This window comes from Schistocerca americana, chromosome 1 (assembly GCF_021461395.2).
Source record: "Schistocerca americana isolate TAMUIC-IGC-003095 chromosome 1, iqSchAmer2.1, whole genome shotgun sequence".
Taxonomy (NCBI): Eukaryota; Metazoa; Arthropoda; class Insecta; order Orthoptera; family Acrididae; genus Schistocerca; species Schistocerca americana.
In genome coordinates this window covers 132,917,673-132,940,297 of record NC_060119.1, presented here as the reverse complement: position 1 = coordinate 132,940,297, position 22,625 = coordinate 132,917,673, and the positions used below count along the sequence as shown (strand labels likewise).

At 45.8% G+C, this 22,625-nt stretch overlaps 1 protein-coding gene across 1 annotated transcript in view; it reads left to right on the top strand.

The window, feature by feature from the left end:
* Positions 1-22,625, top strand: part of LOC124620640 (estradiol 17-beta-dehydrogenase 2-like) — a 186,876-nt gene that overhangs the window by 23,840 nt on the left and 140,411 nt on the right. Inside the window, exon 2 of the mRNA XM_047147083.1 lies at positions 19,271-19,435. Coding sequence (XP_047003039.1) covers positions 19,288-19,435 — 148 coding nt within the window. The 5' untranslated portion in view covers positions 19,271-19,287. The remainder of the gene's footprint in view (positions 1-19,270; positions 19,436-22,625) is intronic.

The following is a 22,625-nucleotide window of genomic DNA, read 5'->3' as shown; positions in this document are numbered from 1 at the left end:
AAGGTTTTGTATTCATTTCCCACCGCCGCGAATCCGTTATATGAACGCATGGGTTTTGTTCTTTCGGACATCTCTGAAAAAACAGACACCATACGAAACCCCCAGCTGCGATAAATGTTATGTAAAATTAAGGTGGAGGGCGAAGAAAGGAAAGGAAAAGGAAGAGGAAGAAACTAATGGTATGAGCTGCATCTGGACATTATGCGGAATCATGGAGGCCATGGATGGGGTCTGCAGATAGGTGGCGCGATGTGTGAATGGGTGTCGACCAGTGAGTGTGCCGAGACAGTCTATGCATTTGTGGTAAACACGTGTCCAGGTGGCGCGGTGCTTAACTCCCTAGTAAGCGGGAGATCCCAGGTTTGAGTACCAATCGGGCACACATTTTCACTTTTCGCCACAGATTCCACATAAAGTCCCAATGCAGCTGGTACCAATAGTTCCTTCCCTTTTCCCCCCTTCCACCCTGAATTAAGAAAATATGAGTTTTGATGCGATGAGTTTCATACCTGTAAACATCTTTTGAGCTTCTCTATAGAAACTGCAAACGTCATAATTGAATATCCGATGTTACAAAACAAATTCCATCCAATTTACAAATTTTTGAATAAAAAGTTGTGAGCCGTGTGTGGCTCGTGTTCGTGCCATCTCTTATTTAACATACTGCTTTTGCCGTACTGCCACCTTGTTACGTTAGTTTCAATTACTTGTGTTGCTGAGTTGCTACTTTGCCTGCCCGTGAGTGGCAGCAGCAGCGCTTATCGATATAAGCCCTGCCGTATTATCTTTGTGGCACTGCTATTACTTACCGGTCGTCGTGTGTCGACCAGTCAGTTGGAACGTGTCAGCAGTTAGTTCGTACCTGGATGTGTTCGAGGTGGCATGCTGCACAAGTTCAATCGAGGAGCGGCAGCAGTGAGGTCCGGACCGCCATGACTCACCCGATGGTTGCCGACACACACATAATTGGAGTGGCGACGACTTTGGTTGGCCGTCGGTCGGTTGTCTGCCGGACGACGTGTATTTGGCCGGCCATCGCTTATGGGATGGCTGTGTGTGTGCCGACTCGTGATTCGTCCCTGTTACTGTACCGTCACTGCCGTTAGCATTGTCTAGTTCTATGTGCAAGTGTTCGTGAAACTGTGTGTAGTTTGTGTGATTTTGACTGACAAGATATTTTAAATGTTGTCGGCATACTGTCTCTGAGCAGTCCGTCGTCTGACGTGGAGCAGCGAGAAATTCGCGGTGGGGGCGTAGTTTGGCTGGGCCCGCTGGCGGTCTCTACACGGTGTCAGAGTGGGTGGTGCTGTTCCCATTGCTACGAGGTCCGTGGCTCACTGACCCTGGACACGAGAGTCAAGACTCTTCACGATGTGTCGTTTGGAGTTCATTGTCGGCTGTTGGGGTATTCCCGCGAGCAGCAACGTGGTTTTCAAGTTGGAAAATTCTAGCCACCCTCCGGTGGAGTTTCACTGTATTTGGTTATTTGAACTGAAGTGCACCAGCGGAATCTTCTGGTTTGGCCGTTGACATAAATTTCGGGCAGTGTAGTTTTCTCATCTTGTTGTTTCTGTCCAGCACGGTGTGTAGTTTGACAGCTCTATGTATGATTGGTTGTGGGCGCCAATATCTTCGCCGGCCGTGGTGGCCCTGCGGTTCTAGGCGCTGCGGTCCGGAACCGCGGGACTGCTACGGTCGCAGGTTCGAATCCTGCCTCGGGCATGGATGTGTGTGATGTCCTAAGGTTAGTTAGGTTTAAGTAGTTCTAGGGGACTGATGACCTAAGATGTTAAGTCCCACAGTGCTCAGAGCCAATATCTTCTACATCGTTCCGTTGAACTCCCTGTTGTGCCCTGGTCTGGTGAAGTAGAAGTTATCTTGTCGGTGGGTCCTTTGACGGTCGGTCGGGTTGTCGTCGGATCGTGAATGGTTCGCCCGACTGCCTGTCTCATCTAAGCGAGCGTTAGTATTTGAATTACAGGCTGACCCTCGAACATCTGAGAGCCCTCGGGTGTACTCCCTTTTTTTATAATTTGTTGTTGTTGTTTGTACTTGTATGGCTTCTAGCCGTTTTTTAAAAAATTAGAATTGTTTTGCTCTTAATGTCTTCAGCCTAGTTTAAAGTACTGTTTCACGTGAGCCCTTTCACATTTTAAAACTTTTAATATTGTTGAATTTTAAGTCTTGGGCCTTCAGCCGATTTTGAGTTTGAGTTCTTTTGCTCTTAAGGCCTTCAGCCTGAATTAAAGAACTGTTTCACGTGAGGCCTTTGGTATTTAAAAAAAAAATTATTGTTATGAAGTTTTAAGTGTTAGGCCTTCAGCCAATTTAACTTGTTTATTTCAGCCTAACTAAAGAACTGTTTTAAGATAAGGCTTGCCTGTTAAATTTCTGATTATGCTTGCATTTTAAGTTATTGGCATTCAGCCATTTTTAAATTAAAGTGGCTTTCAGCCGGTAATTAAGTCCCTAGGATTAAAGCTGTGCGTGTGTTCTTTTTAAGTTTTTTGGGATCTTGTAATGTTTGATCAAATAATGAAGTTGTATGTTGGAGTGTAACTGACAGCCCTTATTTCGGCCCCTTTCCACAATTTATACTATCTGTCCTGTCCTGCGGGATTAGCATGGAGTTTCAATGTGGTAAAACAATTCGACACAATTTTCTGTTGCTACAAAGCTGAGCTGAATTGGCAAAACCACACTTGTATATGAAACATACAGTACCAATCCTCTCGAAAATTACGAAAGAACTGGTACCACACAACACAAAACTCCCGGAAACCAGTCTGACTGACAGCCATGTCACGACAACTATTTTGAACTGATATGCGTCCCTAATAACATTACAGCATATTTGTGCCTTGCTCCTAGCGCACTTACGTTAGTCACAAAATACTTTATATGAATGTGTGGTGTCTGTTCTTTCGGACGTGTCCAAAATGTGCAGAGTCTGTTCTCTCGGAGACATGTCCGAAAGTACAGACACCACACATTCATATAATTGATTCGCCTCGGTGGGCAATGAACCCACCACCTTCAGTTCGGATGTACAATTGCTTCCGACCTTCTGTGGAAATCTATAAGGAGCGAGCAGGTTGGACAAAGAGAGGGATTGCGGATTGGCGGCGCTAGGTGGGAATCTGTTTCGGCCAGGAGGTGGGCCGAGATAGTCGACGCAAGTGCGATGAACATCGTGTCCAAATGGCGCAGTATTAACGCAACTGCCTAGTAAACGGGAGCTCCCCTATTGGAATCCCGGTCCGGCACACATTTTCGCTCGTCCCCTCTGATTCCGCGTAAATTCCCGATGTAGCTGACATCAATATATTCGTCGCTCACCTTTCCTTTATCCCCCCCTCCACCTTCAATTTACATAATAAAACACATTGCTGTACCATTCGCTTTGAAAGGTACAGTTACAACGGACGTAGCATACTATGACAATCCTTTTAAATGCTACACAACTCTTCGCCACCTCTGGAACCAATTCAACACGTCAAAGATTGTGGACTTAGGCGAACAATTATAAAAGTTTATCGGTCAGAAAACGTGGTGAAAATACATTGACGGACGCTATCGCCGTTAACCATTTCTGAAAACTACTTTAAATTTATGATTTCTAGTACTTACCACGGAAGAGAGTTTGCACAAAAAAGTATGAAACGTACGTATCGCATATTTTTCTGTATCACCATATTTCTACAGATGGTCGCACGGTCTCGACTGTTCAGTACAGAACGTCGAATCAAACCACCTTTCAGCCGTCTAAATTTCTAATTGTTATTTTATTGAGCAACCGGTTTCGGTGATATATTACGCTATCTTTAGGCCAAGGGATGATCGATGTGATCGCTGTGTCAAAAATCGATAGATACCAGTCACTGAGTGCTGGCCCCTCTTTCGACTGGACCTGAGGTGAGAATCTTACTACACGTCGTTCAGGGGACATCAGATGGCATAACTAGATTGGGTTGATAGAAGAGATAGAGAAGACCCAACGGAGAGCAGAGAGCTTCGTTACAGGATCATTTAGTAATCACGAAAGCGTTACGGAGATGATAAACTCTAGTGGAAGACTCTGCAAGAGAGACGCTCAGTAACTCGGTACGGGCTTTTGTTGAAGTTTCGAGAACATACCTTCACAGAGCAGTCAAGCAGTATATTGTTCCCTTCTACGTATATCTCGCTAAGAGACCATGAGGATAAAATCAGAGAGATTAGAGCCCACACAGAGGCATACCGACAATCAATACGAGACTGGAATAGAACGGAGAACCGATAGAGGTACTCAAGGTACATCTCCATCTACACCTACGTGACTACTCTGCTATTCACAATAAAGTGCCTGGCAGACGGTTCAATGAACCACCTTCAAGCTGTCTCTCTACCATTCCACTCTCCAACGGCACGAGGGAAAAACGAGCACATAAATTTTTCTGTGCGAGCCCTGATTTCTCTTACTTTATCATGATGAAGGTACCCTCCGCCACACACTGTCAGGTGTCTTGCGGAGTATGGGTGTAGATATATCACCGAAACTAATTGATCCATAAAATAATAATTGGAAATATAGACATCTGAAAGTTATTTTGATCTGACATTCTGTATAGCATATCTGGTCAGGAGTCCCCTTTTGTTCCATACAGAAACAATGCATTAGTTATTCGATTTACCCACCTAATATTTAGCATTGTTCTGTAGCACCATATTGCAGAATGTTTCATTCACTTCGGGGATTTTTATTGTCTATATTCGACTCTGAGTTACGATATCAGGCTTTACTCCAGACAAATAGACTGTACACCACACTTAAAAAGTCACTTATTCGAAATCCCGTAACTATCTCGAATTGCCGGCCGCTATGACCAAGCGGTTCTAGGCCCTTCAGTCCGGAATCACGCGGCTGCTGCGGTCGTAGGTTCGAATACTGCCTCGGGCATGGATGGGTCTGATATCCTTAGGTTAGTAGGTTTAAGTAGTTTTAAGTCTAGGGGACTGGTGACCTCAGATATTAAGTCCCGTAGTGCTTAGAGCCATTATCTCGCATTGTGACGCAGAAGTTTGAAATTTGACTCAACAGTGCTAACAACCTTCCTCTAAAATAGTGCGAAAGCGTGGCTCCCGGTGACGTCACTCTCTGGGCTAAGTGACGCTTCAAACAGCAACGGGCGGACACGTGCGGAAAAAAATGAGTAAGCCGCTGAATTACAGATCCCTATTACCAATGTTGATTTCAGTAGCATTTGCGACTGGGATTCGTGGTTTCCTGCCAGAAAAGTCACAGTTCGTAATAATCGACGAAAGTTATTCAGTAAAACAGAAGTAATGTCTGGCGCTCCCCAAGGATGGTGATGATGATGATGTTTGGTTTCTATGGCGCTCAACTGCGCGGTTATCAGGGCCCGTACAAATTCCCAACCTTTGCTCAGTCCAATCTCACTACTTTCATGAATGATGCATCTCGAGGCAGGTGAAAATCCCTGACCCCGCCTGAAATCGAACCTTGGACCAGGTGCTCGGGAAGCGAGACCGCGACTGCGAGAACACGAGCTGCGGACGCTCCCCAAGGAAGTGATATAGGCCCTCTAGCAGCCGTCTTAGATTGTTTGCAGATGATGCTGTCGTTTACCGTCTTGTTGAGTCACCAGACTATAAAAATTTGCAAAATCATTCAGTCGCCATAGTTGTATGGTGCGAAGAGTGGCGAGTGACTCTAAATAATGAAAAGTGTGAAGTCATCCATAAGAGTACTAAAAGGTATCCGGCATACAGTATTTCGGTTACAAGATAAATCACACAAATCTAAAGGCTGTGAATGCTACTAAATACTTAGGGATTACACTTACGAGTAACTTAAACTGGAACGATCGCATAGATAATGTTGTGGGGAGAGCGAACCAATGGCAGAGTACCTTGGAAAAGCAACGTGTCTACTAAAGAGACTGCCTACATTACGCTTGTCCATCCACTTCTGGAGAACTGCTTTGAGGTGTAGGATCCCAAACAGATAGGGTTAACAGAGGACGCCGAAAAAAGTTTTAAAAAAAAGGGCAGCTCGTTTTGTATTGTAGCCAAACAGGGAAGAGAGAGCCACAGATATGTTACGCACTGGGGTGACAATCACTAAAAGCCGTTTTTCGTTTCAGCAGTACGAGGGGCGTTTGAAAACTTGAAAAAAAAACTTCTTACGTGTTTGGGGTAAACCTTTATTTTTCGACATACTCTCCTTTTAGACTTATATACTTCGTCCAACGCTGTTGTAATTTGTTGATCCCTTCTGAATAATAAGAATTGTCCAAGTCTGCAAAATAGCTATTAGTTGCTGCAATCACCTCCTCGTTTGAATAAAATCTTTGTCCCGCCAGCCATTTCTCCAAATTGGGGAACAAATAGTAGTCCGATGGGGCGAAGTCTGGACAATAGGGGGGATGTGAAACGAGTTGGAATCCTATTTCCACTAATTTTGCGACCACAACTGCTGAGGTGTGTGCTGGTGCATTGTCGTGATGGAAAATGACTTTTTTGCTGTCCAATCGCCGGCGTTTTTCTTGCAGCTCGGTTTTCAAACGGTCCAATAACGATGAATAATATGCACCTGTAATAGTTTTGCCCTTTTCCAGATAGTCGATGAGGATTAACCCTTGCGAATCCCAAAAGAGAGTCGCCATAGCCTTTCCGGCCGAAGGACTGGTCTTCGCTTGTTTTTTGTGCACATTCTCCCTTGGTAACCCATTGTTTAGATTTTTGTTTGGTCTCAGGAGTATAGTAATGTATCCATGTTTCATCCACAGTGACGAAACGACACTTAAAGTCCTGCGGATTCTTCCTGAAAAACTGTAAACCATCCTTCTAACGCTTCACACGATTCCGTTTTTGGTCAAGCGTGAGCAATCGCGGAACCGATCTTGCGGATAACTTTCTCATGTCCAAATGTTTATGCAAAATATTATGTATCTGTTCATTCGACATTCCCACAACACTAGCAATCTCACGCACATTAACGCTTCTGTCATCCATCACCATATCATGGAGTTTATCAATGATTTCTGGAGTCGTAACCTCCACAGGGCGTCCAGAACGTTCAGCATGACTTGTGCCCATATGGCCACTTATAAACTGTTCTAATCGAAGGTGCAGAGTCACTGTAATGTTTATCAAGCTTCTCTTTAGTCTCCTGAGGCGTTTTGCCTTTCGTCAAGTAATGTTTAATCACCACACGAAATTCTTCTTCGTCCACTTTTTGACAATCACTCTACTTCCTTGATTCACACGAATGCCAAACATGAAGAAATAGACCAATATGGCTGAAACTTGGTATGCGTTCTTTCCAAGGATGCTACTAACTATATATGACCTCGATACGCGCCGGTGGTGCCATCTCTCTGACTTTGCACAGACTTTTGAATCTCCCCTCATATCTTCTCATGAAACTTCGATCACCAGCTGTTTTCTCCGAATGCGAAAATATTATGTTGGCGCCCATCTACATAGGGAACAATGATCATGGTAACAAAACAAGATGAGTAAGAACTCGCACAGAAATATTTAAGTGTTCTATTATTCGCTGTGCTTTTCGAGAGTGGAATGGTAGAGAAATAGCTTGAAGGTTGTTTGATGAAGTTTCTGGCAGAGGGTAATCGTCTAGATGTAGATGCAGATGTGCACGTGAAACCCCGTTTACCGACACCTTCGATACCGCTTGTCCATCTTTGTTGAGCACCCCAAAAATTTACCTGTACAGAGACAGCCACTCATTGATTCCTAGGCGCTGGTGTGGTAGCAACCACTTCAACATCCATCAGTTGAGTGGCGCTAGGTCAGCTCACTTAACCCTTGCTGGCCATCTGCGAAATCTAAGGGCTATTGAAAGGGTGCCTGTCACGCCGCCGCCTAGTAATCAATGACTGGCTCTCTGTAAGGGAACATTTTTAAAGTGCCCAATAAAGATGCAATAGGGAAACGCAGAACCAAACACGGAACGCCGTCCTGCTTCCATACGTACGTCACTGAACGTCTGGGCAAAATTCTCCATCGCGCATGTATTAAGCCGATTTTTCGTAGCAACAACGAAGTAAAAGACGTTCTAAGCTCGACGAAAGATACAATTGACAAGTTCCATGCAGCCGGAGTTTACGGAATCGGATGCGAATGTGGACTGGTATATGTATGCCAGACTGGGCTTCCAACAAGCACAAGGTTATCTGAACGCTAGTCATATATCCGTCTCAGACAATACAACAAATCAGCGGTGGCAGAACACGAGGAACAGTGCAGGATGAGGATCGAATTACGAGAGGCCCGCGTATTGGCGAAACAGCCGTTTAGTTTGAGGAGGAGGATTAGAGAGGCTATAGAAATAACCAAGAGACCCGACAACATGAGTGGAGAAGACGGGTACGGACTTGCAGCGTCTTGGCTGCCAGCTGTGACAGCTTTGCGGAAGGACAGCTCTCGCAAAGCAACAGGCGCGCGGTAGGCCACAGCGGCTGAGGGTACACACAGTGCTGGCTCGCCCTAGCACATACTAGGCAGTTAGTTAACAGCCCTACGCTGCAGTCGCCGCTCAGTATCCTATTCGCCGATTTCCACCAATGGCAAACAATAAAGGTAAGTCCAATGGAAAACGCCAATTTCCGCCAATGACAAGACGCAATGCAAAGACCAGTAAAAGAACATCTAAAACCTTTCCTCCTCACCCTCATATCCAATGACAGCGTTTCTCCGTAGTATATAAGTAATGAAACAAGCGCTAACCCCACCCCCCACTTCCGGTGTCCTTTCCTTTGGGCATCCTCCCTCCCTTCTCTTCCCTTCCCTTTTCCCACGCCCCCTCCCTCCACCCCTCTTCCCCCGGGTTTCCCCTCCCCCTTCCTCCCTCCCCCCTTTCTCCCCTGCCCGTGGCATCTCTGCTCTCCCCTCTCGCTCTCCCACTCCCCTTCCTCCTCCTCCTCTCTTGGCAGGTCCCCGGACTCGCACACGCATAGTGAACATTCGCGCGCCGGAGATCATCGACATCAGTATCTCGTGTGTGTGCTTCGTTTTGTGTTTCGTGCAGTTACGACTCCACTGTTCACATGTGCCATCGCCGTTCTCCGTGTTTTGTGCGCCGTGTCCACAAGTGCTAGTGTTTTTATCGTCCAACGTGACCGGCTTCATGTTTATTGTTTTTTGTATCTCCATTTTTTGCCCGCCGTTTTTTGTATTGTCTGTATCACCTCTACGTCATGTTATTGTTCCACTTAAGGCTGAAGAGCAGCGTAATGTGCTGCTGCCAGCCCGCCTGTATAGGTGATTAAAATTACAATAAAGGAAAAAAACGCCCATTCATCAGTTAGCAATACACCCTTAGAAAGGCGTCTTGCAATTGTCGCCGAAACGGCGGAATTTTTTAGTTGGCAACGCGGACACAAAACCCAAGAGAATTTTATTGACTGTGATAACGGCTGTGGAAGCCTACGTTTACATTTATTTAGTAACTCTGCTTCAGTGGCACTGTTGTCAGTAACATCTTAATTGTAATCGCACAGTGGAGATATTGATTGTGTCTTTTCTCTGGTATACTTTACGTACAACCTCAATTTCTTTGGATTTTCTTCCAGGTTTCGAAACAGAGTATAGTTGTGGAAAGTATTAAAACCAGCTCTCACTGAAGTTCGCGCTACATTTCGAGCTTCTGTGAAACTTCACCAATCTTTGGGATTTTGCCTTCTTTTAAATCTGACATGCTTTTTCTCATTGCTTCTTCTATAGTGTTCTAACATGGGGAATCAGAACCATCTCTTATTAATTTGTTTGGTACATATATCTCAAATGCCGTCGATACTATTTCCTTCAATCTAAACCACATTTAGTCTACGCTTATACAGTCAGATTTGGAGTAATGGAGACAATCTCTTAGGAAGGTGTCATGCCAATTTTTATCTGATTTTTTAAATAGGTGTAATTTCCGATTATTTTTGATGGGTTTGGATGTTAACGTATTCAGTCTAGCTACGACCACCCTGTGGTCACAAATCCCTGTATCTGTCATGGTGCTCCTTAATTGGTCAGGATTATTTGTTACCAAGAGCTCAAGTATTTTTTCGCAACCATTTAAACTTCAAGTGGGCTCCTGAATTAATCGTTAAAAATAATTTTCTGAGAAGGCATTGAGTACGATTCCTAACGATGTCCTATGCCTACCACCGACTTCACACATGTAATTTCAATAACATATGGAGGGTAGATTGAAGTCACCACTGTGAGTGGAATATAAATTTAAAGTGACACTAAAGTTTTATTTGAAGTGTTCGTTAACCGTATTATCTGAGTCGGGGGATCGGTAAAAGGAACCAATTGTTAGTTTATTCAGATTGTGAAGTATAACCTCTACCAATACTAACTCACAGGAACAAATTCACTACAAGGTATACTACTTCTGACAGCAATTAACATTCTACCACCAATTGTATTTAATTTATCGTTTCTTGACATGGTTAGGTCCTTTGTAAAAAATTCGCCTGAACTTATTTCCGGCTTTAGCCAGATTTCAGTACCTATAACGATTTGACATTCAGTGCTTTCTATTAGCGCTTGGGACTCTGGTTCTTTTCCAACACGGCTACGACAATAATGAATGTTCTTATGTCTTTCTGTGACCACAGAAACCCAAAGGAGCATAATATTATTGCATGGTGGAGCCTATGCTAATCAAGTATCTACAGCAATTGCATTACTAATGGAGCCATAATAATTTCGTCGCCAGCACCAACAAACTTCAGCTGACGTCATGACGCAACGTCTATAAACAGATAGGCTTCAACGCCAAGTGCTCTCCCCTATAAAGACTCAATGCGTTTCAAATTATATCATTTGTAATTTATTTTGCCTTTTGCAACTAATTTTCCTGAGTATTTACTTTACTTATAATAAAGAAATTTTTGTAAAATCTTGACAATGACGAGACCACCCTTAACAGTAGTTACTTCTTTTTATTTTCTCTGTCTTAGTCATTTATTTTATTGTAGCTGTAGATTAGATTAGATTAATACTAGTTCCATGGATCATGAATACGATATTTCGTAATGTTATTATTGGATGTGGTTTTAGCGAATTAGCAGGCGAATTTACTTATTTATGGTGGTATGTGGCATCCAGCGTAAACTGTGGCGTCCGCCATCAGATTCTGAGCGCCGATCAATCATAGCGAAGCTGCTCGCTCGCTATTGAAGCAGGGCACGCTACCGGCGAAAAGTTCCATTTTGACAGCTGCCAACTACGTAAACTGTGTTTTCGTTCAATAACAGTTAATTTATGGCATTCTCATTACCAATTTCCAATTTATTTAGCTCTTTCAGTTATAACTGAACAAAATTATCGCTGTTTCCTTAATTACTTATGAATTAATTTACAAGAGTTTTCTGTTATATGTTTTTTTGATGTTGCCAAATTCTGGCGTGGCTACTTTCGTTAAGTAGAAGTTAAACGGGTTCTTTTAGATTTAAATAATCGAAAAACACGAACAAATTACGCAAAGTAGATCTCTGAGAATCGTTTTCTTCAGAGCGCCCCAAACAGAGCCAATAAAATTAAAAAAGGTATTCAGGTAACTTTACAGAGATCACTATCAGATTATATGCTCGTAATTTCAAGACCCATTAATACAACCAGAATTGTACATTACATGTGATAGAATTGTTTGATTATATATATTAAAGTTTCATCTTATTAGTAGACACAGTACTACAGTTTCTCGATTCTGATGATGGAAATTATCGGGTGAAAGATATCGTAGTCGCGTGCCCTGTTGATGGTCTCAGATTTTCAAGTTGTACTTTGACGCTGTTTGTAGCCTTACGTTAACCGACAAAGCGAGCTATATGACGGCAGTAATAGGAACTAACTTGGTCACATGAGATGTGCTGACATACTCCTATGCAAAGTAGTCGACGTCGTTAGGTCGCAGTGTAATCACGGAAAACCATCGCTGAAAGTGCTTCCGTCATGACTGTCTTTTAAAGTCATCTAGTTCATTAACGATGACGAAAGGCTGGAAAAGGCTATGGAATGTGACTGTAAAATGTTAAAATTAAGTACATCATGTGAAAATTGCAGCATTTGGGAATGATGTAGAGCGCAGTGGTATTCAGGCATGTAAAAGCAAAGTGTACGCAATAAATATCCCATTGGTGATTTGGATAAAAATATCATTAGGCAGTGACGTGTGCAATACAGGGCCGCGCGGGGTAGTCGCGTTGTCTTAGGCGCCACGCCACGGTTCGCGCGGCTCCCCCCGTCGGAGGCTCTCCCTCCCGAGCAAGGGTGTGTGTGCGTTGCCCTTAGCATAGGTTAGTTTAAAGTTAGATTAAGTAGTTTTTAAGCCTATGGACCGATGACCTCAGCAGTTTGATACCATAGGAACTTACCACAAATTTCCGAATTTATGTGATATAATGAATGGTTCAAATAGTACCAAATTTTTGTGAACTTTATAGCTCTTGTGATTCTTCAGTTTCTCCCGGCGTATTTCGTGCTCGAACAGTCCACGGGTGTACTGCCGGTCCATAGTGTCCAACGGGCACAATATTTCGACGCTCAGACATGTAGGTGCCCTAATGTTGCTGACAGTTGGGCGTAACGGCACCCCTTCTTTGTAGACTTTAGGGAGTCCATAAAGTCTTGGCGGTACAGGTCCTTGAGGTGTCAATTTCTTGGCGACACTCTCTATTAAATCTGCGTCCTTGAAAAGAGCTCTAGTCTTCTTCTCGACCATATTTGCTGGCCAAATAACTGACAGAATTACTAAGCCCTCATGTGGGTAAATGCCCTCATCACGTTCGTAATTCTGTGGATTTCGTAAAACGTCTCGACAACTTCAAGCTGAAACCCTCAGACATCCTGATGAGCTCTGACGTTGCTTCATTATTCACCAGGGTGCCTCTTCGAGAGTCAGTTGAGCTTATTGCACAGAAATTTAACGAGAAGACGACCGACCTTTTCAAGCACATTCTGACCTCCACGTATTTACTCTTTAATGGAAAATACTATGAACAAAGATAAGGAGTCGCAATGGAGAGCCCACTCTCACCTGTGGTCGCGAATTTCTATGTGGAGTACTTCGAGGAGGAAGCTTTGGCGTCATCCAAATGGAAACCTACTTGTTTTCTACTTTATGTGGACGACACGTTCGTGGTCTGGCCCCATTGAAGGGACAAGCTCCTAGACTTCCTTACACACCTGAACTTCATACAAAAAAGAATGGTTCAAACGGCTCTGAGCACTATGGGACTTGATATCTGTGGTCATCAGTCCCCTAGAACTTAGAACTACTTAAACCTAACTAACCTAAGGACATCACACACATCCATGCCCGAGGCAGGATTCGAACCTGCGACCGTAGCAGTCGCGCGGTTCCGGACTGAGCGCCTAGAATCGCTAGACCACCGCGGCCGGCTGAACTCCATACATCCGAGCATCAAATTCACTATGGAGACCGAAGCAGAAGGAAGGTTACCATTCCTGGACGTCATGGTCAAAAGAAGAGCGGATGGCACCCTGCGCCACGGGGTGTACCGGAAGAAAACGCACACCGACCTGTATTTGCAAGCAGATAGCTGCCACCACACTGCGCAGAGGAATGGGATACTAAAAACACTGGTGCACGGGGCGCGCACCATCTGACGCAGAGCGTCTCCACCGAGAGCTGGAACACCTCAAAACTGTATTCCGGAAAAACGAGTACTCGGTATGACAGATCAGAGGCGCTCTCCGCCCCACCTCCACAGTACAGCGTGTGGAGACGGAAGAAGTCACGGAGAAAGAGATAGCAACTGCCTATATACCGTACACTGGCGCATTATCGGGGAAAATACGACGAATATTGTGGAAACACCGAGTAGGAACTGTCTTTTGCCCACCAAATAAAACGCGAGCATTATTGGGAAATGTCAAAGACGATCTCGGTTTGCGGAACACCGTCATATACCAGATTCCGTGTCAATGTAGGAAGACGTATATTGGACAGACAGTGCGCACCATCGAAGATCGTTGCCGAGAACATCAGAGGCACACTCGAGTTGGGTACCCCAACAAGTCGGCGATCGCAGAGCGCTGTTTGTCCGAAAATCCCGAAATGGACTACCAACATACGAGGGTCCTGGCACAGACATCTAAATACTGGAACAGCGTCGTTAGAGAGGCTATCGAAATTCGTAGCAGGGACGGACTCATCTACCGAGATTGCGGTACAACCTCAGCAGGCCATGGGAACCAGCATGGAGTCTAATTAAAATGACGCTCAGAAAAGGGAACGAACGGGCGACTAGGGCTGACGAGGCAATTACACCGACACCGCCACAGACGCCGACACCAGCGTCTCACCGACCGCTGACGCGCGGGCGCGGACAGCGGAGAGAACGCCTCGCGAGGGGAGGGGATTTAAGACAGTAGCCCGCCCTCAGGAGCTCGACGCGACGCACTCCGCTGCTCGACTCGCTGCGGCTCACTTCGTTACCGTCGGTCGAGCACGCCGACGCCACTAGCCCAACGCCATGTCGGGACGCGGAAAGGGAGGCAAACTTGCTGCTGTGGCCAAGTTTCTACTCACGCTGGCAGGAGGTGGCCGTGGCAGCATCAAGAAGAAGCGCAGCCGACCGCAGCACAAGAGGCAGTGCTACCGCTGCCAGAAGATGGGACACGTCGCCAGGACGTGTAGGGACGCAGTCGCGTGTCTGAAATGTGCCAAGGCACATGACACATCCGATTGCGACAAGCCACCACACGTCGCGACAGCGTGCGTTAACTGCGGCGGCGAGCACGCTGCAAACGCTCGCAGCTGCACATACGAGGTGCATTCAAGTTCTAAGGCCTCCGATTTTTTTTCTAATTAACTACTCACCCGAAATCGATGAAACTGGCGTTACTTCTCGACGTAATCGCCCTGCAGACGTACACATTTTTCACAACGCTGATGCCTTGATTCCATGGCAGCGCCGAAGGCTTCTTTAGGAGTCTGTTTTGACCACTGGAAAATCGCTGAGGCAATAGCAGCACGGCTGGTGAATGTGCTGCCACTGGGAGTGTCTTTCATTGTTGGAAAAAGCCAAAAGTCACTAGGAGCCAGGTCAGGTGAGTAGGGAGCATGAGGAATCACTTCAAAGTTATCACGAAGAAACTGTTGCGTAACGTTAGCTCGATGTGCGGGTGCGTTGTCTTGGTGAAACAGCACACGCGCAGCCCTTCCCGGACGTTTTTGTTGCAGTGCAGGAAGGAATTTGTTCTTGAAAACATTTTCGTAGGATGCACCTGTTACCGTAGTGCCCTTTGGAACGCAATGGGTAAGGATTACGCCCTCGCTGTCCCAGAACATGGACACCATCATTTTTTCAGCACTGGCGGTTACCCGAAATTTTTTTGGTGGCGGTGAATCTGTGTGCTTCGATTGAGCTGACTGGCGCTTTGTTTCTGGATTGAAAAATGGCATCCACGTCTCATCCATTGTCACAACCGACAAAAAGAAAGTCCCATTTGTGCTGTCGTTGCGCGTCAACATTGCTTGGCAACATGCCACACGGGCAGGCATGTGGTCGTCCGTCAGCATTCGTGGCACCCACCTGGATGACACTTTTCGCATTTTCAGTTCGTCATGCAGGATTGTGTGCACAGAACCCACAGAAATGCCAACTCTGGAGGCGATCTGTTCAACAGTCATTCGGCGATCCCCCAAAACAATTCTCTCCACTTTCTCGATCATGTCGTCAGACCGGCTTGTGCGAGCCCGAGGTTGTTTCGGTTTGTTGTCACACTATGTTCTGCCTTCATTAAACTGTCGCACCCACGAACGCACTTTCGACGCATTCATAACTCCATCACCACATGTCTCCTTCAACTGTCGATGAATTTCAATTGGTTTCACACCACGCAAATTCAGAAAACGAATGATTGCACGCTGTTCAAGTAAGGAAAATGTCGCCATTTTAAGTATTTAAAACAGTTCTCATTCTCGCCGCTGCCGGTAAAAATTCCATCTGCCGTACGGTGCTGCCATCTCTGGGACGTATTGACAATGAACGCGGCCTCATTTTAAAACAATGCGCATGTTTCTATCTCTTTCCAGGGCGGAGAAAAAAAATCGGAGGCCTTAGAACTTGAATGCACCTCGTACTTGAAGCAGCGGACATCAACCGCTAAGAAACCAGTACTTGGAGAAGAGGCAGCGGTCCCACCACCCCCTCTCAAAGGGGGAAACGGGGAGGCCGCAATCCCGCCCAGCGGCACCACTGACGACGCCGTGGCCGCCCTCAAAGCCGCGATGGCGGCAGAGAGGGCGGCAATGCAGAAGGAGATCGTCGGTCTCCACCGGCAGCTACAAGAGTTGCGGGAAGAACTCAGGACGCTGCAAAAGAAGACACCCGCCCCGATGCCACCCCCACGGTGGTACGACAAGCTGGGGTGGATTAGAGATGGGGGATCCGCTCCTGAACTAATTCATAGAGTTGAATCTTTCAGAGGAGTGAACAATCAGTGATTCAGAAAAAAAGAACGGTAGCTCCAAACGTTTCCCACAGCAGAGAGAGAGAGAGAGAGAGAAAGAGAGAGAGAGAGAGAGAGAGAGAGAGAGAGAGAGACGGAGCATATCAGTGGGGCCTCTGCTGGTCAGAGCACAGTCCACGCCACACAACACAGCCAGCGCCGGCCTCTGCCCTGCTTCTGCCTTGGCTGCCTGCATTGTGCAGTGCCCCATTGGATTTTGTGTTTCACATATGCCGTGCCCTCTCTGTGCTTCCTCTGCCGCGTACAGTGTCTGGCGCAGCTTAACTTAGCTAGCACTCCGTCGGCGATCGTTTCAGTCGCTCGTCCTGCCCTCTGTGCAGTTGATGCGAGCAACAGGACAGAGAGCCTCCTAGCGGAGAACATAAGAACTACTTGCAACAACCTGCTCGCAAGAGAACGGACGATTCGTCTCGGAGCGGGTGAGTGGTGGCCGCTCACCGCTCCCCCCACCCTCGGAACTCGCCCACTCAACGCTCACCCCACCGTTCTCGACTCTAGCCAGAGCGTTGAGCAAAGCAACTCAGGTGTCACTCTGGTCTCTGCGCTCTCAGCTCACGCAGTAATACAGCTTGCGGCTCGACCTGCTTGACTCAGTGCCTCTGCATCGGAGCTCGTCTTTACTGGATATTGTTCTTCGTAGTAATACCGATTTGTATATTACATAATTATGTTGTGTATACATCATTTGTTTTTATTTTATTTTTATTTGTTTAAACTGATCAGATGAGGTTCCTGATGGCTCCTCTTACTATAGGATTTTTTATTATGGACACTCGAATTTACACTTTAATTACGAGCGAACCAATAAACGTATCGCAAAATGTGATACACCAATATTTTCCTTGTTTTATTCTGAGTAAGGCTATATGCAGCACTTTGGTCTTACAGTCAAATTTATATTTTTTTTCTAATTGTAGTACGGATTTTGCGATTTTGGGCGTCTTCAGAAGGAAACGTTCACTTTAAAAATATATGGCTTGGGATGTATTTGTACGAGGTTAATGAAATTTTAATACATTATAGCAAAATACATTGTTAATGTAAATCTCAATTTACAACATTTTCCAATCACCCAAAAAACCACGATAGTGCAAAATAAATCGATAGTCAAAAACTTTGTCATATCGTGGAAATTTCAATAAACAATACAAAATTCTTACTCATTATCTGTGTTACTTCAAAATAGTATCAAATAAGATCAAAATACAGCTATAGTACTGGAATAAACCAAGTTTAAAGGGCAATGTGCCTTCCATTTATTTTCTATTGTGAATGAGTCGTGAGTCATGAAAAAGACCTAGTTCATTTCAGGGAGTGAACAGTTCTGATCCAATCTCTGAAAAGAACAGTTTTGCCCATCTCTAGGGTGGATGCGTCGACACAAACAGACGTCCCGCCGGAAACTGTAGCAATACAGGAAACCGGGGAGACGCCCATAGACGTGGTGCAGCCTGCACCGCCGCCGCCGCCACCGCCGGATGTGGAGAAGAAGACACAGCAGGATAAACAAGAACAAGAGGGAGGAGCGATGCACACCGAAGTCATTCCTTTCCCTGACGTCACGAAACTGCCAGCGATACTCAAGAAGATCGCAACCATGGTGCGAAATGGGCGGTACGACGTCCAAAGAAAGCCTTACCTTTTCGCGCAAACGGAAGGGAAACGGAAGCCACCACTTCCACACCGGCCGTTCGAGCTTCGTGGCGGATATCGGGCAATTATGCTCGAATTCGTCACGAAGAAGGACCTCCACACAATCAACTCGAACCCAGTCTTCACGCCGCGCGACTGGTGCTTCATCTTCGAGGATGCGGTCGCGCGGCTGAAGAAAGAAGTCCGAGATGGAGAGAGGAAACTCTCACCCGAGCTGCAGTCTGCACTGAACAACATCGCGCGCGGGGGGAAGAAGAACTAGTACAACGTCAACAGCCAACGTCACCGCCAGCATGCCTGCATGCTGGCAACCAGGATTTATCACCTATATCACGCAAGGATCATCCACAACGAGAGGTACAACTATTCCGACCCGTAAGGATCTTGGAGGAACAGCTATCCACAGCTTAGACTCCAAACTTCGGGCCAAGGACTAGGCCCGTATGTATAGCGTCAGCGTCTCAGGAGCTACACGTCTGATCGCCGAAATATTGTGCCCGTTGGACACTATGGACCGGCAGTACAGCCGTGGACTCTTCGAGTTCATAGTTCTTGTTTCACACAACCGGCTTAAAAAAAGTTCTGTTCTGTCTATGGAACTTCGTTTTAGAAATTACCAGAATAAACGAGTCATCATGCGTGTGAACGTGACTATGTAGTTTCTGGAAAGGCATGTTACATCAGATTTTTACGAAAAAATTAAGTATTGTGTTGAAAGCAACACGTGGTTTATTCAAGCGAAGCCTGGTTTCATACACGTCAAACTGTGACTGATAGTGTACTAGGAGCACAGTCGCACAAAAGTGGCTTTTAGTGTTTAGTCGATGCACTACGAGACATCGGCATGTAGACGTGTAGAATGTGACAGCGGTCTATTGCTAACGATATAAGACTGTACACTGTTACTGCTTCCCCTCCCTACTTCTCGTGCATCAACACGATGACGCTGCCACCCCGGTGGGTCACCGGTCCGCTTTGTCGAGAAACGCTCTCCCTTTAGCCTTAGTCTTGCTCGTGCATCAGTGTGTAGCTGTTCAATGCCGCAAACGGTGACGGAGGCCGTGTTCCTATGTTTTTCCTCTTGCAGTAGGAATAGGAGGACCGATGTTGGCAGCACTGGCGGCGGTGTGCCAGTGGGTGGGCGCCGTGGTGCTGGCGTCGCTCACGGCCTGGGTGGCCAGCGTCGCCCTGGACAAGCTGAGGCCGCTGCGGCTGCTGGACCGCCTGCCGTCACGCGCCGTCCTCATCACAGGTCAGCAACCAGCTCACCTAACGGGAATAATTCTCAGACTATGGCTTCACATACACTGATCAACCGTAACATTCTAGCCACGGAACTTACCATCAAAATAAACCCGTCCAGGCGATAGCAGCATCACACAATGGGGGATGACTGCCAGTCAGGCACAGGTGCTGTGCATGTAGTGTCAGTGAGCGCGCAGTTCGTGTGTAGGTGGGGAGGCGCATAGTGTGACCAGTCTGAAATGAATAAAAATGAGAAAATGGATGTGGTTGAGAGCCAGTGATAATGAGAGACAGAGCCTATGACAACGACAAACAGGAAGAGAGAGAGATAGTGACAGCGAGAAGAAGCAGTAACAGGGGGAAGGAATGAATGATGTTGTCGTGGTCTCCAGTCCTGAGACTGGTTTGATGCAGCTCTCCATGCTACTCTATCCTGTGCAAGCTTCTTCATCTCCCAGTACCTACTGCAACCTACATCCTTCTGAATCTGCTTAGTGTATTCATCCCTTGGTCTCCCTCTACGATTTTTACCCTCCACGCTGCCCTCCAATGCTAAATTTGTGATCCCTTGATGCCTCAAAACACGTCCTACCAACCGATCCCTTCTTCTAGTCAAGTTGTGCCACAAACTTCTCTTCTCCCCAATCCTATTCAATACCTCCTCATTAGTTACGTGATCTACCCATCTAATCTTCAGCATTCTTCTGTAGCACCACATTTCGAAAGCTTCTATTCTCTTCTTGTCCAAACTAGTTATCGTCCATGTTTCACTTCCATACATGGCTACACTCCATAAAAATACTTTCAGAAACGACTTCCTGACACTTAAATCTATACTCGATGTTAACAAATTTCTCTTCTTGAGAAACGCTTTCCTTGCCATTGCCAGTCTACATTTTATATCCTCTCTACTTCGACCATCATCAGTTATTTTACTCCCTAAATAGCAAAACTCCTTTACTACTTTAAGTGTCTCATTTCCTAATCTAATTCCCTCAGCATCACCCGACTTAATTCGGCTACATTCCATTATCCTCGTTTTGCTGTTGTTGATGTTCATCTTATATCCTCCTTTCAAGACACTATCCATTCCGTTCAACTGCTCTTCCAAGTCCTTTGCTGTCTCTGACAGAATTACAATGTCATCGGCGAACCTCAAAGTTTTTATTTCTTCTCCATGAATTTTAATACCTACTCCGAATTTTTCTTTTGTTTCCTTTACTGCTTGCTCAATATACAGATTGAATAACATCGGGGAGAGGCTAAAACCCTGTCTCACTCCTTTCCCAACCACTGCTTCCCTTTCATGCCCCTCTTATAACTGCCATCTGGTTTCTGTACAAATTGTAAATAGCCTTTCGCTCCCTGTATTTTACCCTTGCCACCTTCAGAATTTGAAAGAGAGTATTCCAGTTAACATTGATATAGTAGCAGTAAGAGAGAGACAGTGATAGACAGAGGAAACAGTAGTAGTAAGACAGAATGAAAGGCGCTGCAGTCTGGAACCGCAGGACCGCTATGGTCGCAGGTTCGAATCCTGCCTCGGGCATGGATGTTTGTGATGTCCTTAGGTTAGTTAGGTTTAACTAGTTCTAAGTTCTAGGGGACTAATGACCTCAGCAGTTGAGTCCCATAGTGCTCAGAGCCATTTGAACAGAATGAAAGACTGTGGAAGTGAGACAGGAGAAAGTGACAGCAGTTTACAGCAGTGAACTAGTGATGGTGAGAGAGTTGCAGTCAGGGGAGCTTGTGGGAGTGAGAAACGAGCTGCATGTTAAAAGAAGGGCGAATATGTTCACATACCAACATTTTTGGGAACGTTAGTAATGGTGCTGAGAAAGACAGAATGAGGCAGCTAGTACCCTAGTTTTCAATCCGAATCTTTTTAATAAACGGGGCAGTATTCACATATTTTGTGCTCCAATACGAGTATTTTCCGCTGGTTGTTTACGTGACTGAGCTTCGTAATGAATGCAACTGTTTTGCATTTGTTAGAATTTATTTTCACTTTCCAGACAGTGCATACATGGGCGATTTTATCCAATAGTCTCTGGAGATACCTAACAATATGCAATGAGATGACAAAAGTATGGTTTCGGACCTCCCTTTGCCAGATGATGTGCAGTGCCGGAACATGGCGTAGGTTCAATACATCGTTGAAAGTCCCGTGTAAAAATAGTGAGCCATGCTGTCTCTACAGCCGTTCATAACTGAGGAAGTGCTGCCAGTGCAGGATTTTGTGCACGAGCTGATCTCTGGATTATGTCCCATAAATGTTGGATGAGATTACTGTCGGGCGATCTGGGTAGCCAAATCATTCGCTCGAAATGTCCTCGATGTTCTTCAAATGAATCGCGAACGATTGTGGCCCGGTGACATGACATATTGTCATCCATAGAAATTCCATTGTTGTTTGGGAAAATGAAGAGTACCTGTAAATGGTCTCCAAGTATCTGAACATAACCATTTCCAGTCAATGATCGGTATGATCTGTTCGTTTGGACCAGAGGACTTAGAGGACCCAGTGGACCCAGTCTGTTCCATGTAAACACAGCCCACGCCCTTGTGGAGACACCACCAGTTGGCACACTACCTTGTTCACAACTAGAGTCTCCACCAACAGCTCTCACCAATCTAAATCGGGGCTCATCTGATCAGGCCAAGGTTTTGAAGTCGTCTGTGGTCCAACCCATACGCTCACGAACCCAGGAGAGGCATGGCAGGGGGTGTCGCGATGTTACTAAAGGCACCTGTGTCGGTCGTCGGCTGCCATAGCCCATTAACGCCAAATTTCGCAGCACTGTCTTAACGGATGCGTTCGTCGTACGTCCCACATTAATATCTGCGCCTACTTCCCGTGCAGTGTTGCTTGTCTGTTAGCACTGACAGCTCTACCGAAACAGCGCTGCTCTCGGTCGTCAAGTGAAGACCGTTGGCCACTGAGGTGTCTCTTGTGAGAGGTAGTGCCTTAAATTTGGTATTCTCGACACACTCTTGATATTGTGGGTCTCGGAAATTGGATTCCCTAACGATTTCCGAAATCGAATGTCCAGTTCGTCTACCTCCAACTATAATACCGTCCTCAAATCTGTTAATTCCCGTCGTGCAGCCATAATCACGTTGGAAAACTGTTCACATTAATCACCTGAGCACAAATGATAGCCAGCCGATGTGGCCGAGCGGTTCTAGGCGCTACA